A 13,023-nucleotide genomic window follows, 5' to 3' on the forward strand; every position below is an offset into this window, starting at 1 on the left:
GTCACGTTCAATGACCTAGAAAATTATTATTGAAGGTATATTCATGAATCTAAATCTCTTGTAGAGTTCTCTTTAATATTGTTAAGGTCTTTGGCTGTGACATTGATTCAAACTCCTGGAGATCACAGATAATCCTTGCTGATCTAAACGATTTAGGTTAATACGATACTGCAGATCGCCTCCAACCACCTACAGTAACAGAAAGATCAAACATATCTAGTTACCATATTTTTGTGGAACGTCCTTATTGAGTTCATTATGCTTTTTTTCAATCTGGGAACCTATTGGTTGATAAGAAAAGTCACGAGTTTTACAACTATAACATCTGAGTAGTTTCATCAATAACCATGACCTTAAATTTAATTACTTCGATCGATAATTAACTTTTAACAAGTCGATTCATTTATACTCAATAAATGGTGAGAGAATAAAATATCAACGTCTAGAAATGGAAGATTTTCTTTCAGATCCTACGTTAACAGATAACTCCTCATTTATAGTAAGTGATATATTGTATATTCTTATCATTATGGTTCTAGATTAAATAAACTGATCTTTGATTAGAATAAAGGTAGAGGGTTAGGTACTTGAATTCGTGGCTAAGTCAAAATGTGTAAATTGTATCTAACCAGTGTATAGCACTTTGCAACACAGACTCAATGGTTAGTTTAGTTACAGAGGTTTATAATGAATATCATAACTAATAACCTAATTAATAACACGTTACCTGATCAGTGCAACTAGACAACTATTTACTGACTAATTTTACATCAAAATAGTTATATACAAAGAGAAAAAATCTATTTTTAATAAAAGTTACATTTAATCAACTCGAATAACCATCACTTAAATAGACATACTGGATTCTATCATTTTTAATAATAGCATACAAGTTGGATTCAATACAAATATTTCATTGAGATCATGAACCGATTGATGTTAGACCACCATAATTGAAAACCTAGAAGCACTAGACGGCCGTTTCGTCCTATTGTGGGACTCCTCAGCAGTGCGCATCCACGACCCCGCCCACGGGATCCGAACCCAGGGCCTTCGGGCTCGCGCGCGAACGCTTATCCAACTGGACCACTGAGCCGGCATCCAATGGTGATAGTTTCTAACATCAACCAATCCACGAAATTGCGCGACCAACTTCCGTTGTACTGAGGTAGATACCTGTCTCTACCCGACAAGGATTAGCTCCACTGGTCACGGCTTCTCACTAGAACTCCGAGAATTCCCTCACGAAGCTAGTCACTAGTGAGCACACAAATATTTCAATTTCTTATTTGGTTGATATAAACAATCTTATATTCACTATACACAAATTGTCAAGAAACATGAAAAGGTAGATATATGAATTCATGATTAGCTCATTTATTGACTCTAATTTACTTTGCTTTTCTACCTTTACTTACTAACGCTTGTTACACCTCGTGAAGGAACATAGGCCACCCACCAGCATTATTCATTCAACTCGGTCCTGAGAATTACGTTCCACTTGTTAGCCATTCTTTTGATGTCAGCTTCCAGTTCTCAACGCAATATGTTCAATGGTCTTTCCCTTTTTCTTCCTCCTTCAGCATTTCTGTTTAGGTCTTGCCTAATGATGCGGTTTAGTGATTTCCATAATTTATGTACTATCGACATCCAACCTCCTATCCTGATTCCCCACTGAGATATTCAGTAAATTGTTCAACGTTTATTAATCTGTCATCTAACGCAGAAATGTTTTGTCTTGATAGATAATTTTTACGATAATACATAATCATGCTATTTATAGTTTTGAAAAAATAGAAAGTCATGTTTTGTTTTGATTAAAAAGGGTTTGAAGTATCCATTTGTTGATAAGCATAGATGTAGTTAAATGAGTCTTCGTGAGTATATGTAAATCCTGGTCGGATTACATTGAGACAACGGTTTTCTAACACATTATGTAGAGTAGATAAATTGTGGCTAGCATTGGAAGTAAAGATTTGGGTTTCGACGTATTTGGGACTCATCAGTTAAATTCATGTTCATCTCAATGTTGATCTCGATTCCAGGTCTCGATGGATAGGTGAATTACGCAATAGACATCTGTTGATCTCGATTCTGGGTCTCGATGGATAGGTGGATTACGCAATGGGCATCTGTAAAAAAGTTTTATAACTTGTGGCCTGATTACTCTGTTATTGTATAACGTGATGATACCACCAATCAGAGAGCAGTGAACTATCGATCAAGCCAATTACGCGTAAAATACGTGCGAGCAGTCTAGAGTCCTTATTGGTCCTGCTTCTTGCCTAGCCCATCCAATTGAGTCCAGAACACCAATCTCAGCCTCTGCAATATGAATCACTTACTTCGAACATTCTCGGTTTATATACCAACCCAACAGACCACATCGTACCATAAAATGGAAAATAAAATTTGTACAATATTTGACCAAATGTGGCTGTGAATGTGGGAGGTAGGAATTAATAGATCGAGCATTACTCAAGAACGGTAAATTGTATAATACCAGTTCATCGGTCAAAATAAAGCTTATGATAAGATGGACATGAATATGAATAGTTTAGTTATTTAACAATTATACGATAAAAATGTACTCATAGTATTGGTCCATAAATGGATTCCAAAAGTTACCATTCATTATGCTTGTCGAGACCTAACAGAAAGGTATTAGGTCTGAGTCTCAGGTTTCAGCATCAACATATATGCTGTTACAATGAGCAAAAACTGTTAAATAGTATAATAATCATGTTCTGAATCCCGATACTAAACGCAATCTATCAAATTTATTTGAATAACTGTAGAATGAAAGTTGTTATAATGAAAGAATAGTGAAAATTTATTCCATCATTTTCTACTTTATAGATTTATCCAAGAAAAGAAGTTTACTATGATTTTCATGATACTACAAATTATCAAGATAGTTTTTGGTTTAGTCTGCCATCAGATTTACGAATACTTGAGAGTAAGCTAACAGTATTTCAAAGTAATAAATGAAGTATTTGGGTACTTAAGTCACTTTTTCACAACAAAAAATATTCTTTTCATAACGAACCAGTGGAATGTACGTGTAATGGATAAGTGTTGTTCAAACATAACTTGATATTTATGTTAATGATCAGATAGTTTTGAGCTATGAAACATTTTATGTTATAATGATTGAACTTGAAAAGGAATTTTTACTACAATAATGTTTCAACTGAAGTCAATCGAGTAGATTAGTCTTACACAACTATTAAACTAAAAATCCATTCATTGATAGAAATATTGAAATGGAGTTATAAGTTGGAATGCTTTACTGATTCATGAGATATTGAAAACCAATTGTTTTATCAATAATGTTTATCAACTTCAGCGACTACTCTGCTGTTGTTTGTTTTCACTAGTGGTTAACTTCAAGGGATTATTCCGGGAGTTCAAAAGTGTAACTCAGATCCATAGAGTTCAGTTATGTCTGATGTGCGATAGATGTCACTGGTGTTACTGGAAGATGGTCAGACGGAATTGTGAATTGACGGAAGTTTAATTTGTAAAACATGTTTTACAAAATAGTGCTTGAAAGACTATGGCTCCTTAGGAACTTTTAGGTACGTAATTCTGAATAGTACCTTACTAGAACAAAAATGTTACGAGTTTTTGATTTGGTGAACCAATTAGAATTATCCAAATGATAAGTTCAATTGATGGCAATTAAAAGTGAGCTGAAGGACAAGTGCATATCATTGGTTAAGAAATTGATTGATTTTCTATAGTGGTAGAGATGCATTTATATCAATGAGTGTTTGTGTATTATATTACGTAGACCAATATACTTTCTCGTTACAGGTTTTCAACGTCTGTCTAATTTAGATCGCTTCGTGATATCAATAGAACTCAACAGTAAATAAATCTTTATAATGTTATGATTTACCTTCCTTAAACAGATTTGAAGACAGGTTTTACAGAGTGCATATTGAGACATTTAGGGTCTTACCATGACTTATTAATCATTCTCATTATTTTCCAAATCTTCGGAACTCTAAGAATAAACCTACATAGACATAATATGATATATTTATGAAGATTATTTTTTATTATTGAACTGATAGAGGTTAGATTAATATGAGTTACGTATTAATCACAATAAATAATCGTTAATTTAATCTATGAACCTTAATTTTGATGAAGTTTTGTTCTCTGAGTTGGGTGGTTTGATCGTGGAGCTTTCATCGTTCTTCTGAATGATATCATCAGCACAAACTTTAGCTACAAATCTTATCTACAATATATTAATCTTAAACATCATCCCATCTTGACACTATTGTATTATATTTACGTTACCAAGCTACTTGTCAGTTGATTACCAATTGAATAAAGTATAACGGTCAATATTTTTCAGCCACAGGAACCTAGTTACCAACTATTTAGTGCTTTCTAACTTGTTTATAGTATACATTTCTATGTTCACTTGGTGTTGTTTTGCTTGAATCTGCCCATTGAGGTTTAAGACTGCAATTGACCAATCTGTTATTGGTATATGTGCATACTGTGCGTATTGCCTCGATATTGACTTAATTCACAAGATTTATTATCAAAGATGGATAGTGGCTAGCAGTGGGATCCAGTTTGACGCACGTTTTGTCCTATTTGGCACTCGTCAGCTGGATGTAGATGCATCTCCGAGTTGGTGTTCACTCTGCGACTCGAGCCCAGTACCATTCGCTTCAAACGCCGTCGCGTTATCCATTCAAGTATGTAATGACTATACTACTTAATAATAGTTAGTAGTTTGAATAGTGTTGTAAATTTCAAAAGTGAAATAACACCAACACGATATAATGTAAACCACATACTACATATTCATCCAAGTTAAAACTAGACTTTCACAACTCTATATTCACAATAACACTTTATTCCCGATTCATTTTAAATATAAGTAGATTTGAATATACACCAACCGGCTTACAGATATGAGGGATTTTCATCAAACTTTTAAAATCACAACTAAATTGTTAATTATCAGTTTAAGGGTTCTGGAGATTATTAAGTTTTTGATTGAGATCATGGACCGATTGATGTTAGACCACCATTGAAAACCTGGAAGCACTAGACGGCCGTTTCGTCCTGTTGTGGGGATCCTCAGCACTGCACATCCATGATCACGCCCGCGGGATTCGAACCAAGGGCCCTCAATCTCGCGCGCGAACGCGTAAATTGTTAATTCTTCTGCTCTTCGAAGTCTTATAAATCTCAGCACTTCATATTTTCATTTTTTGTGTAGACCGATCACTAAAATACTCCGGATTTTTATTTATTACATTTTTTTGTAAACTGTTACATACTGAAATGATCAACTACTTTACTAAGTTCTATATTATTCTGTTTTTACACTATTTTATCAAAAATGTTTTATTACTTTTCATTTAGATATATCCGTTATAGATTATCTGCGACAATTTTCACATCTTTCATCTAGAAAGTATGATTTATATCGACGTATATATAATCACTGGTGTCAAGGCTCTAAACTTTCTATTGATGTAAGCACTAGTTGTTTGTAATAATGATTTGTCAATTACTTATGAAATTAGTTTTTCCTTTTATATTTTGGGTGAGACTATAATTTATGGATGAACCAATTAGATTTAAGATAGCAGGTTTTGGATTTTAGTACACTCATTTAAAACTAGCAAGTAGGTGAACATTCTCCAGGTCACTTAAGCGTCGCTTAAAAGTAATTCATAAATTATAGTCTCAACGTAATCAAAGTTTCTTAGGGCCCCACATATGCCCTGGTACGGCCAAGAATGGGGAGAATCAACTCTCCCTCTCGAAATGCTCTCCCATGGCCTCGTGCATACAACCACTCCAAAGGAAGTCCTAATCACTGCCTTCTCGTGACGGGGATGTGGTTTACAAAATCGAGAGGATAAAAAGTCAAATGTCGGGCGCCTTAACCGGGTCGCTGAACAAGGAGAGTCCACCTAAGAAAGTTGGAAAACCCTGATTCCAAACTGATGGTACACATAGACTCCAGTATCCTGAAGGAACAAATGGCGTATGAACTAATTGTTGGTGACCGACTACCATTGGACTGCATCTCCTTACGTTGCTCCACTGCCTTTTAAATCAGACTATTAGATAAAAGGCTTGGCGTGTGGTCCCCTAAGAAAACCAGCTGCTTCTGTTTGGGCACTTGCTGAGTATCTCATCCCTCACATAAATTGAATGATACATGTGGCGCATATCTATTTGGTGCCTCCTTGTACCAATATTTCTGTGTTGAAATAATAATAAAAAGTATAAGATAACTCAAATTTATCTTACCAGTCTTCCTTGATTATTTACAGCATACTTAGTGCTGAGAAGTTATGATCATTATTTTTTGTTCAATAGTTGTCTATATAAAATCAATTCATAATGAAAACGCCATATATTTAGCATGTTTCAAGAAAACTAAGTGTGAAATTCTACAAGTACATAACTTAAATATTTTTCTGGTGAAACCATAACAGAGTTATAAAATGAATCTCTTGCTGAGTTCGAGATAAATAATGTAACAACGAAAAAAAAAGTTAAATGAAACAAGGTTCACTATGATTATATCATGATAATACGACCTGGATTTGAGATTATATAACACTTTCCAGCGTGGCTAAACAAAGGTTTGGTGAAGAAAGTGTACAGTTTGATATTGGCCCATTTAGTACAAACTAGTCATAGTGCCAGTATAAACCAATCTTTTTCAATTATTTATCGGGTCAGTAATTTTGTTTCGCCAAAACTTGTCAGATTTAAAGTCCTTCAAACGGCTGAAGCAGTAACCAACTGGATGAAGTCACCGAAGCTGTGTGTACAGTAGATTGAAGTTCATTGTGGAATCATTTCAATTACTTAATTCTTGATAAAAAAATTATCTCTTTTTTTGTATATTTTATTATTAGAAATTAAATAATGCATTTGAAGATATTGTACCAGTACAAATTCCAATTAGTTGTTATACATTAGTATTTAATCTAATTGGATTACAAGTTATAGATTATCAATATATTGATTTTGAAACATTCTGTTGTATATGTATTGTTGCAGAACGTCTTATATTCTATAAAATTATGTAAGTTCATTTTAGTATGTACTTTTCACGATTGTATAATAATATACAAACTAAACGTAACATGATGATGATGATGGTGAAGAGGAAACTCACTTATTAGATAGAAAGTCATATACTCATTTTTATGCTACATTATGTATGTGACAGTTAGTGATAATATACAACTGTCCAAACCGAAATAGATGAAACGAGATTAGAAATTGAACGTTGAACAGACTTACTAATAAACTACCGATTGACATATCAGTAGTTTGGTTATGAAATACTTTATACTTACTAATAATGTATTAAAGTTATTCATAATTTACTATTCATATTGTTTCAGTCTTATTTTTGTTGAAAGAATTAGCTAAAAATTATGTTGAATGACATGAATTTATTCATGGTTTTTCTGAAATGTATTCTATTTTAACAGATATCCCTCTACTAACCAAAGGACGGATTTACTGTGCAGCAGTTCTTTCCGTCCTACTTTATGGCAATGAAACATGGCCGGTAAGAGTAGAGGATATTCGTAGGTTACGGGTATTCGATCATAGATATCTTCGAGGCATTGCTCGTATATCATGGGACCATCGAGTAAGTAACACAGTTGTTAGGAAACGGGTACTAGGTAAGGATGGCAAATCAATTGATGACATAGTGAATCTTCATCAGTTGAGATGGCTGGGACCCGTGTTACTTATGCCCAACCACCGACTGCCTCGATGTGCGATGTTTTGTTGTATAGGAGTAGATTGGAAGAAAGCTAGAGGCGGCCAGACCAAAATATCGCACAAGTCCATGAAGTCACTGACAAGCAGACTGAATCATATTGGTAGGTGTAGACTACCTGGTTGAGGACCGCGAGATGATAGCAACCGATGGTTAGAAACCCTGAATGACATGGCTCAAAATCGTTTGCAGTGGCGCAGGTGCATCCACTCTTTGTGTTCTCCCAAATTCTAATCTTCTGAATTGTTTGTGTCCCTTTTCTTTTTCTCTTTTCAAATTTACTTCACTGGATTATGCTCCTTGAATAACATCTTCAAATCCTGCCCTTTCAGATTACTGCTTATACTTTTATTACCACTATTGCATCTCTGTGCTAATGTGGTATGGCAACATGAAGTGACGTACGTACGTACGAAGTTCTACGTTGTTGTTGACTGTTTGACTAAATGACATACACTAAAACAACTTTGATTTCAATGTTTTGTTATGCAGAGTTGCCGTTTGGGTCTATTATTAATATACACATTTCCTATATATGATATCAGCCGTCTACATCAATAATAAAATCAAAGGTGAATTGAAAGCTTTAATCAACTAATCCATAATCTAGATATATGCATAAACATATCCGTTAATCTAGATATGTTTCACTCAAAAAAATTGAGTTAGATTATTAGCTGATAGTATTTATCTGTCTTTGAATAATTAAGCAAAATCTTGATTCATACCGTATACCTGTCAATATCCCTCGATTATCATGTTACCTTAAAACGATGTCTGATTAGCCACGCCAATTATATTGACAAATCAATTTGACACGCCTTCGTGACGTCGACAAATATATGACGAAACAGCAAGTGATATTTCAACGTAGTAATACGATAATCAGTTGCAATAAACACAGGTGATTATCAAGTATTTAGACTACATTGTTTGTTACGTAATAACTGGTTGTCTATACTTATAAGTGAATACTTGATAGGGATTAAGGCTTCAGCAAATATATTTTCTATGAGATTCAAGGAGATCTTAGGATGCTTATTATGTATGCTGAATCACGTTTGCATAAGTCTTCAGTTGTACGTAAAACTGTACTTGTAGTGTGATGTGTGCTACTGATGTCAACAGATATAAGTAGTATGTAACATCAATCGAAAGTGAAATGTCTGGAGGCAGAAGATTAAGAAGATCGAAGAAAAGAGGACGAGAACAGAGAATCGTTGATGTAGAAACTAAGAAACAATCAAGTCTGAGACAATCGATTGACACATTTCAAATGAAGTATTCACTGTATGGTTTTTAGATTTTACTAATAGATTATGTAATTTTGTGTCCAAGCATATTTAGTTTTAAGATGGTGTTCGGAGATAGCCAACAGGACCATCATATCTCAAGATAGTGCAGGTAATGTCAAGTTATCTAGACTAGTGGTCACATTGCAACATGGTCGATAGGATTAGATCTATACAAAGAAGGACCTGACATACATGACATTGATTACCGCGCAGTGATCAATCACTAGTAAACATTTGATTGTCCCCACTGATGTTCTCGTTCACTACAGTAGTAGCAGAAAAAGGTAATAACAAAATGACTAGATCTAAGTCGAGAAGAATAAATAACTAGTAATATTTCCAATGGTAATCAATATTTATTGAAGCCTACTACTACTACTACTACTACTACTACTACTACTACTACTACTACTACTACTACTACTACTACTACTACTGCTGCTGCTGCTGCTGCTGCTGCTGCTGCTGCTGCTGCTGCTGCTGCTGCTGCTGCTGCTGCTGCTGCTGCTGCTGCTGCTGCTGCTGCTGCTGCTGCTGCTGCTGCTGCTGCTGCTGCTGCTGCTGCTGCTGCTGCTGCTGCTGCTGCTGCTGCTGCTGCTGCTGCTGCTGCTGCTGCTGCTGCTGCTGCTGCTGCTGCTGCTGCTGCTGCTGCTGCTGCTGCTGCTGCTGCTGCTGCTGCTGCTGCTGCTGCTGCTGCTGCTGCTGCTGCTGCTGCTGCTGCTGCTGCTGCTGCTGCTGCTGCTGCTGCTGCTGCTGCTGCTGCTGCTGCTGCTGCTGCTGCTGCTGCTGCTGCTGCTGCTGCTGCTGCTGCTGCTGCTGCTGCTGCTGCTGCTGCTGCTGCTGCTGCTGCTGCTGCTGCTGCTGCTGCTGCTGCTGCTGCTGCTGCTGCTGCTGCTGCTGCTGCTGCTGCTGCTGCTGCTGCTGCTGCTGCTGCTGCTGCTGCTGCTGCTGCTGCTGCTGCTGCTGCTGCTGCTGCTGCTGCTGCTGCTGCTGCTGCTGCTGCTGCTGCTGCTGCTGCTGCTGCTGCTGCTGCTGCTGCTGCTGCTGCTGCTGCTGCTGCTGCTGCTGCTGCTGCTGCTGCTGCTGCTGCTGCTGCTGCTGCTGCTGCTGCTGCTGCTGCTGCTGCTGCTGCTGCTGCTGCTGCTGCTGCTGCTGCTGCTGCTGCTGCTGCTGCTGCTGCTGCTGCTGCTGCTGCTGCTGCTGCTGCTGCTGCTGCTGCTGCTGCTGCTGCTGCTGCTGCTGCTGCTGCTGCTGCTGCTGCTGCTGCTGCTGCTGCTGCTGCTGCTGCTGCTGCTGCTGCTGCTGCTGCTGCTGCTGCTGCTGCTGCTGCTGCTGCTGCTGCTGCTGCTGCTGCTGCTGCTGCTGCTGCTGCTGCTGCTGCTGCTGCTGCTGCTGCTGCTGCTGCTGCTGCTGCTGCTGCTGCTGCTGCTGCTGCTGCTGCTGCTGCTGCTGCTGCTGCTGCTGCTGCTGCTGCTGCTGCTGCTGCTGCTGCTGCTGCTGCTGCTGCTGCTGCTGCTGCTGCTGCTGCTGCTGCTGCTGCTGCTGCTGCTGCTGCTGCTGCTGCTGCTGCTGCTGCTGCTGCTGCTGCTGCTGCTGCTGCTGCTGCTGCTGCTGCTGCTGCTGCTGCTGCTGCTGCTGCTGCTGCTGCTGCTGCTGCTGCTGCTGCTGCTGCTGCTGCTGCTGCTGCTGCTGCTGCTGCTGCTGCTGCTGCTGCTGCTGCTGCTGCTGCTGCTGCTGCTGCTGCTGCTGCTGCTGCTGCTGCTGCTGCTGCTGCTGCTGCTGCTGCTGCTGCTGCTGCTGCTGCTGCTGCTGCTGCTGCTGCTGCTGCTGCTGCTGCTGCTGCTGCTGCTGCTGCTGCTGCTGCTGCTGCTGCTGCTGCTGCTGCTGCTGCTGCTGCTGCTGCTGCTGCTGCTGCTGCTGCTGCTGCTGCTGCTGCTGCTGCTGCTGCTGCTGCTGCTGCTGCTGCTGCTGCTGCTGCTGCTGCTGCTGCTGCTGCTGCTGCTGCTGCTGCTGCTGCTGCTGCTGCTGCTGCTGCTGCTGCTGCTGCTGCTGCTGCTGCTGCTGCTGCTGCTGCTGCTGCTGCTGCTGCTGCTGCTGCTGCTGCTGCTGCTGCTGCTGCTGCTACTGCTGCTCCTCTACTACTACTACTACTACTACTACTACTACTACTACTACTACTACTACTACTACTACTACTACTACTACTACTACTACTACTACTACTACTACTACTACTACTACTACTACTACTACTACTACAGGTTATTACTTCTTTAAATTGAAAAAAGAAATCTATTTTTAAATTAATAAATATGGATATAAACTAATTATCATCCTGAAACTTTATAAAAGCTTAAAGAGATTTAATTAGTCATAACATTGTTTCCAATTAGTGTTATCAGTGAGACTATAATTTATGAATGACATTTGAGGGATGCCAGACTTACTTTGAGAGTGTCCAGTTAATAAACAAGACTAAATGGGGTTTATGAATCTGTGTGAAAAATTAGAATTATTATTTACAATTGATGATTAAGCTTAGGAATCCAGTTTCAGGTTTTTTTTATGACGAACTAACATCAGCTATAACACAAAAACTTTATTTATCCAAATAGATGAGTGGATTTAGAGCGAAAATCTGAGATCTGTTTTCTTAAACGTGATTGGTTCTCGGTGAAATATCTGCTCCTAATCTAGATTATATGTTAGATTTGATGTGACACAATGCACATTCAACAATATTAATATATAGTTAAACAATATATTTCTACTTTAAATGTCATCCTTAACTCTCATAAGTTTATAAACAAAAGAATGATAGACCATTGTTACATTTTAGTTGATGTTGATTGGTAGTGAAAACTCTACAAAGTTTAACTCTAACTCTAAACACTTGTCTAATCTCTCAACCAATTCTTTTCTCACTATAATGAATAATTCATTGTCTCAGGGTTTATTATTCATATCATAGTAATTTTCTAACTAAATACTGTCTAATCTAGTTGATCGCTCAATGTAGTCAGAATAATAGATCCCCAAAACGAAGTTACCATTGTTATTATTCATTCAATGTTTTCTATGAATAAAAGCGAGAAGTGAAATGGAATTTGTATTTAATTGATTGTCTATGTTTTACATTAATCCTTGATTTTATTACATTAAGTATTAGATTTGTTTCAAGTAATCTTAACTACTTTTAATTTTATGAAGTGATCAATTTCTATTTAATGATTTCAGGAAGGACTCGAATATCTCCATACCATCAAAGGATATTTTAGAAATGATAGAATTTCAACGATTACAATGTCAATATACAGAACTTAATCTAAATAAGAATATTAAACATTTTCTTGATTTAATTCTTCTTTAAAATAATGAATTGTATAACCCCTTTAAGTTTATAGCAATTTCACTATGTAAAAAATACAAGTATACTAATTTTATATTATATATTCTACGTATAGAACAATCCCCCTACTTCGGTTTAGTCACCCGGGCAGTATCTCAGCCCTCATATAAATCAAATGAGATTTATGTGGTGTATATTTGTTTGATGCCTCCTTGTACCAATGTTTATGTGTTTAAATAAATAAATATAGATCACTCATAAATGTGATTAATTATTTGATGTTTTTCATAACTATATAAGATCGTTTCAAAACAGAACTAGATGCTGTGATCGACATTTATAAAAATGGTTTTATCTTCAGTTACTGCTTTAATAACTATTTTTAGATAAACAGTATACATGTTAAAATACTAATTTAATGTTTCATTTTAAAATGTATTGTACATTTTTGTAAATGTAATAATTTCACAGATTGAAATCATGAGTCAATTGAAGCTAGAACATCATGGAAAATCTGGAAGCACTTGACGGCCGTTTCTTCCCATTATGGGACTCCTCAGCAGTGCGCATCCACGATC

General features: G+C 37.6%; 1 protein-coding gene across 1 annotated transcript; it reads left to right on the plus strand.

The window, feature by feature from the left end:
• Positions 1–5: 5 nt before the first annotated feature.
• MS3_00009637 (uncharacterized protein) lies at positions 6–12,707 on the plus strand. The gene is made up of 5 exons (XM_051218034.1): positions 6–499; positions 2,860–2,959; positions 5,401–5,513; positions 6,918–7,087; positions 12,334–12,707. Exons 1-5 carry the CDS (start codon positions 449–451, stop codon positions 12,464–12,466), a joined length of 567 nt encoding a protein of 188 aa, XP_051064466.1. The 5' UTR covers positions 6–448; the 3' UTR covers positions 12,467–12,707.
• Positions 12,708–13,023: the final 316 nt, after the last annotated feature.

This window comes from Schistosoma haematobium, chromosome 7 (assembly GCF_000699445.3).
Source record: "Schistosoma haematobium chromosome 7, whole genome shotgun sequence".
Lineage (NCBI taxonomy): Eukaryota > Metazoa > Platyhelminthes > Trematoda > Strigeidida > Schistosomatidae > Schistosoma > Schistosoma haematobium.